The 6,794-nt window shown below is 36.7% G+C and overlaps 1 protein-coding gene across 1 annotated transcript in view; it reads left to right on the forward strand.

Moving 5' to 3' along the window:
- ARNTL2 (aryl hydrocarbon receptor nuclear translocator like 2) overlaps nucleotides 1-6,794 on the forward strand; it is a 66,804-nt gene that overhangs the window by 14,326 nt on the left and 45,684 nt on the right. Inside the window, exon 3 of the mRNA XM_007949800.1 lies at nucleotides 3,640-3,681. Coding sequence (XP_007947991.1) covers nucleotides 3,640-3,681 — 42 coding nt within the window. The remainder of the gene's footprint in view (nucleotides 1-3,639; nucleotides 3,682-6,794) is intronic.

Raw genomic sequence — 6,794 nt, forward strand, 5'->3', positions numbered from 1 at the left:
TCCTCTTCTAAATCCAGCTTGCATTTCTGGAAGTTCTCTGTCAACATATTTCTGCAACCATTTTTGAATTATCTTCAGTAAGATTTTATTTGTGTGGTTTTGTTGGATAATTTCCACATTCTGTGGGATCATCTTTCTTTGGGATGAGTACAAAATGGATCTCTTCCAGTCAGTTGGCCAGGTAGCTGTTTTCCAAATCTCTTGGCATAACTGAGTGAGTGCCTCCAGCATGGCATCTGTTTGTTGAAACATCTCAATGGGTATCCTGGCAATTCCTGGAAGCTTTTTTTTTTTTTTTTCCACTTCCTTTAGTGCAGTTTTGACTTCTTCCTTCAGTACCATTGGTTCTTGATCATTTGCCACCTCCTGAAATGAACGAACACCAGGCAATTCTTTTTGGTACAGTGACTGTGTATTCCTTCCATCTTCTTTTGATGTTTCCTGTATCATTCAATATTTTGCCCATAGAATCTTTTCAGTATTGCAACTTGAGGCTTAAAATTTTTTGTTCAGTTATTTCAGCTTGAGAAATGTCGAGTGTGTTCTTGCCTTTTGGCTTTCCAAGTCTGTATCTTTGCACAATTCATTATAATAATTGAATTTGTCTGCTGGAGCTGCTCTTTGAAATCTTCTGTTCAACTCTTTTGTCTTGTTGTTTCTTCCATTTGCTTTAGCTACTCTTCGTTTAAGTTCAAGTTTCAGAGTCTCTTCTGACATCCATTTTGGTCTTTTCTTCCTTTCCTATCTGTTTAATGACCTCTTGCTTTCTTCATGGATGATGTTCTTGATGTCATCCCACAATTCCTCTGGTTTTCAGTCATTGGTGTCAGTGCATCAAATCTATTCTTTAGGTGGTTTCCAAATTCAGGAGGGATGTAATCAAGATTATGTTTTGGCTCTCCTGGACTTGTTTTAATTGTCTTTAAATTCATCTTGAACTTGCTTATGAGTAGTTGATGGTCTCTTCTACAATCAGCTCCTGGCCTTGTTTTGGCTGAAGATATTGAGCTTTTCCATCTCCTCTTACCACAGATGTAGTCAATCTGATTTCTGTGTATTCCATTTGGTGAAGTCCACGTGTACAGCCACTGTCTGCATTGTTGAAAAAAGGTACTTGCAATGAATAAGTTGTTGGTCCTACAAAATTCTGTCATGCGATCTCCAGCGTTGTTTCTATGACCAAGACCTAATTTTCCAACTACCGGTGATTCTTCTTTGTTTCCAACATTTGCATTCCAGTCATCAGTGATAATCAGCACAACTTAATTGCATGTTTGGTCAATTTCAGACTGCAGAAGTTGGTAAAAATATTTGACTTCTTCATCTTTGGCTTTGGTGGTTAGTACATAAATTTGAATAATAGTGGTATTAACTGGCTTTCCTTGTAGGCGTATGGACATTATCCTATTACTGACAGCATTGTGGGAGCTCTGGTGGCATAGTGCCTAAGGCATTTGACTCCTAACCAGAAGGATGGCAGTTCAAACCACTGGCCATTCCTCAGAGGGAAGACTGGGCAGTCTACTTCCATAGAGATACTGCCTTGGAAACCCAAGGAGGCGTTGCTTATGAGTCAGAATTGACTTGATGGCAGTGAGTTTGGGTTTTTTTTGGACAGCATTGTACTTTAGGATAGCTCTTGACACATTATTTGTGATGGTGAATGCCATGCCATTCCTCTTCAATTTGTCAGTTTAAAGATAGGTCAAACTTTATTCAGTGTCTGAAAAATGATTGTTTTTAAGTTTATCAAAAGGAAAATTTGACAAGATGAATAAAAAGGCTTAAAATAGTTATTTGTAAATTATATTTCTGGAAATTTATTCAAGGAGACTAATCAAAGAAGCATGTGCCACAAAATTATTTACCATATTATTTTTAATGTTGAAAAATTAGAATAACTGAAATACCTAATAATAGAAATTAAATAAATTATGGTTTAGTTAATCACTGAACTTATAATCATTTCAAATCATGTTGTCCAAGATTATTTGAAGATACAGCAAAATATTCATGTTGTAGTGTTAAGTATATACAAGATATTAAATAAGCACGTATTGTGATCTCAAACTTTTTCATTATGTAGATCTAACATAGACATCTACACATCTGTACTGCACACACACAAATACATCATGGCTAAACATAATACTCGATGCTGAGTTTTGTTTTTGTTTTTGAATATGTATCTACATGTTTAGAGAAGAGATCAGAAGAAGACACATTAAATACTAACTGTTGTTATTTCCAGGTTGTGGGATTGTTGATACTTTTCACTCAACTTTCAAATTTCCCCAAAAAAAACAGATGAGACTTTTGGAATACAACAACAACAAAATATTTTTAAAAGCTACTCAATCTGACTGAGTTTTTAATGTGGATAGTGTTCTGTCACATCAAATATTTCACTTTAGTAGTGGTCTGGTGACTACATTTATGATGCTAAATAATAAAGAAGTGTGAAAATTAGTATTATTGGCAAGTGATCAGAGTTGCCTGTTTTCAATAGTATTTGTTACTATCTAGATTACTTTTTAGGCAAAATAAATTCTTTTGATTAAAGGTCTGAGATTCTTAATGTATTTTTGGTCCATTTTTAATACAGCTATCATAAAATTTTGGGAGCTCTGGTAGCATAGTGCCTAAGGCACTTGACTGCTAACCAGAAGGCTGGTGGTTCAAACCCACCAGCTACTCCTCAGAAGGAAGATGGGGCAATCTACTTCCGTAGTGATACTGCCTTGGAAACCCAAGGAGGGGTCGCACATAACAACAACAACAACAACATAAAATTTTTGGTGAAGCCAATAATTATTTTAAGAATACAGGTTTTCCCTAAAATCCAAAATAAGAGTTTTCCTGTGAAACCTTCAGTAAGTCAAAATGGTGTAAAATGAAGAAGCAATTACCATTAATTTATATGGAAGAGATTTTGAGGGTTCCCAGACCCCAAAAATAACCTACCAAATCATACCAAAAACACACACACAAAAACCTAAAATAACACTGACACATAGTAAAAGTAGGAATGATATGATAAATACACAGCCTATGTCAAGCAGGTATAATGTATGTACCGTGTAGTTCCTTGGGAAGGAGCTTAGTGACTCCGCTAAGGCTGCTCCTGGGGTGTGCTACCTCTTTAACTGCTCTCTGCTAAACAAATGCTGAAGGCTAGTTTTTCTCTTTATCTTTTTTCATAAAAGTGAAAATCCTCTTCAGTTTCTTTCAGTTAGCATAAATAGGTACTAATAAAGGTCTTCCATAAAAGTGAAGTGGCATGAAGGAAACTTATAAAAAGTGAGGGATAACTGTAATACCTTTATGTTATTTAATGTTAATTTTATGAACATGTTATTCTAAAGACTGACATGAAGTCATTTCTAAATAGAGCACCAATTATTGTTCACTATCAATTAGTTTTTTGTTACCCTGTGGGACTGGTGTGATCATCAGTAGGAGAACAGTTCTCATACAGTAAAAATCATTTCAGGTCATTATGTGCTGAGTGATAGCATTTGTAACTAAATATCTAATGTGAATGGCGATGGTTGGACTTAATAACACATTTTTTTCTTTCTCAAGAATTACAGAAAAACTGTTTCATGTAATTTGATATTTTATCCTGCTTTTTTGTAGAATGGAAGATGGTGATCAGCAAATAAAAATGAAGTCTTTCAGGTACATTGCAATGTTGAGATGGTTTGTGGTGGGTAGAAAATGTTGCCTATGCAAATCTTTAGCCAAAGCTAAAGGTGATGTCAAGATGAATTGGAATTTTAAATACAAGATTTTCTCATTTGTTATACTCTGAGAAGTAATGATTGTCTGATATCAGTACTGCTTTTAAATTCATCTTAAAAATGGCCACTTGTTAAAAACAACTGTTATTTGATTAGGTATGTCTATGCATGGGGGAGTGTGCCCATGACCACGTATAGAGTTGGTAGACAATGTTTCTACAAGTGTATTTGTATGCTCTGTAAGAATGTCCAGGTATACAGCAGAACTGATAAGGGACAAGGCTGTAGTCACTTCTTGGCCATAGCCAGCTACAGACCTGTGGGCTCAGGACCATGGTTGCGGGGGGCATCAAGCTCAATTGGGCATAACATACTACACAAAAACATTGTTCTACATCCTACTTTGGTGAGTAGCAGCTGGGATCTTAACAGCTTGCAAGCAGCCATTTGGATGCAATGATGAGTCTCTTCTTGTCCAGAGCAAAGAAGAATGAAGAAAACCATAGATGCATGGAAACAGTTAGTCCAGGGGACTTGTAGACCATGTGATCCTCAACCTATATGACTTTGAGACCAGAAGAACTAGATGGTGCCTGGCTCCCACTGTCAATCACTCAGAGGGGGATCTGTATAGGAGATCCTAGATAGAGTGGGAGAACAATGTGGAACAAAACTCAAAATCATAAAAAAAAAAAAAGAGGGACCAGGTTTGCTGGTCTGATAGAGCCTAGTGGAACCCCTGAGCTTATGGCTCCTAGCTGCCCTTCAGGTCTGGAATTGAATCCACTTCTGTGGCTTCCAGCCAAACAAAAGACAGGCACATGAGCTGAACATTTACATTAGGTAGGTACACTCCTTGAAGAGATCAATTATGGGAGAAGAAAAGGGCTGTGTATGCACAGGAAGACAGCTTGGGAGGCAGGTGTGCATGGGAGGGAAGGACACAGGGAAGAGGTGGCTATGGGGAGGAAACGGGAGGAAAGCTTTTGCACTGTGGGAAATTGCAGTCAATGTCATGAGAGAAAGTACATGTGAACTGCTGTATGGAAAATGAATTTGCTCTGTAAACTTCCACCCAAATCACAGTAAAATTTTTTTAAAAAAATTGTTATTGTTTTTAAGTTCTAGAGAAACTGATTCATGCTATAAAGAGATCAGAATTAAAAGGAGTATCTGATTACTGGAAATCCATCATCATATATTCTTCATCAATTGTTTCAATATGTTCTTTAAACAACAGTTTCTTTTTCTACATCTGGTAGCTTGACCATATCTGAATTTTGCCCTCTCTCCATTTGTTCTGATAAGACGCTATAAAATATTGAAATGGTTTAAAGTGTCAGTAACTACACAGAAAGAAGAGCCAGAGCCTTAATAAGTTATAAAGCAAAGAACTAACCCCTGGATAAATATGACTTTCCTTAATAAAATCCTCCGGAAATCTTTTTATGTGCAGCTCCTTCAAGTAAAATACCTTTTTCAAAAAGTGGCTGTTCTGTGTGGCAAATTGCCTCCATGACCAACTGCTTCCTTTGCCATTAGACTAGGAAAAGTAAATGGTTCCTGGCTTCCATTACTGAACATTTTGATCAAAGATTCTATAGAAGGATCCTGATCAAAAGGGGGAAAATGAAGAACAGAACATCACATTCTCATGGACTCCAGACTTTCTGGAGCTATGGAGGGTAAATGAACCCTGAAACAATTGCCCTGAGGTAACCTTTAAAACATAAACCAAAAATATTCCCTGAATTATTCTTAAAACCAGAAGTAGTTTTTCACTTAACTAGTAAAATGATCTGCCTTGAGCTTTATGCTCTTTTAAGAAATATCTATATGGAATCAGAGTGACAACAGCAACTCAAAAGATTATTTAAGAATCTTAGAAGGCAGTGGGTTAATTGTCTCCCTCAGAAAAGGAGTGAGAAAATGAATGCACACCTTGAAAAATCACTGTCAGTGAATTGTACATGTAGAAAATGATTCAACTGGTGTATGTTTTGCTGTGCATATTAACAACAACAACAAAACTGGCTATTCCTCCTTCCACTCTGTTTCCTAGTTCCTGTCATCACTTTTTTTTTTCCATAGTGACCTTGATTGTGCTTTGCTCTTAGTTCCCTCTGAATCCTAGCTCTGAAAGACAGCTTCCCTTCTTCTGCTATACATTCCTAGAATCAGCCATCCATCCATTGCTATTGTCCCTGCCAATGTGTAATACTGATAAAAAAAAACCAGGGGATCATTTGTACAAGAGTAAAATTATAACATTCTTTGAAGCATAAAATGTGAAGCTAAAAATTTTTTGTGAATAGGCCAGAGTTTGCATAGATAATCAAAATTTTATGTAAATACACATGATCTTACCTTAAGTTAAATTCCATTCAGTTCACTTAAAAGTAGTGGCAATGCCAAGGGCAAATGGGACAGGGCATTAGTGCAATAGTCTCCATGAGTCACTGCCCCCCCACTGAACCCATATACTCTTTTATGTGGAAAATAACATTTTTTTAAACATAATTTAAAGTCTCTCTAAAGACAGATTCAAGGCAAATCCCCTGCTTATCCTTCTTCCCATCTGATTGTCCTCCTAAGCACTTCTTATCAAGAGAGTCTGGAGTTGCCATATTGAGTCTTGTAAGAGAGATTGATAAATAACTACAGTAAAATGTGAAAGTAAAATAGCATAGTTCTGCAATTCTAAGATACACACTGCCACCCATGTTTTATCTGGGAAAATGTCTTATCATCAATGGCATTTTACTGTTAATTGGTAGCACTTTTCTTTCTTGATGATACAGTAAATAATGGTGCTTCTTAAAATTGATGGTGTCTTAGGTTTGATGAAATGTAGTATTGGTTTGTAAAAGGTACTGAGGCAGCTGAGAGAAAGAAATGATTAACTTCTTGTAGTAGTCAGGGAGCTCTGGTAGCATAGTGCCTAAGGCACTTGACTGCTAACCAGAAGGCTGGTGGTTCAAACCCACCAGCCATTCCTCGGAAGGAAGATGGGGCAATCTACTTCCGTAGTGATACTGCCTCGGAAACCCA

This window comes from Orycteropus afer, unplaced genomic scaffold (assembly GCF_000298275.1).
Source record: "Orycteropus afer afer isolate SDZICR_OR568_19922 unplaced genomic scaffold, OryAfe1.0 scaffold00254, whole genome shotgun sequence".
In the NCBI taxonomy this organism is placed as follows: Eukaryota; Metazoa; Chordata; class Mammalia; order Tubulidentata; family Orycteropodidae; genus Orycteropus; species Orycteropus afer.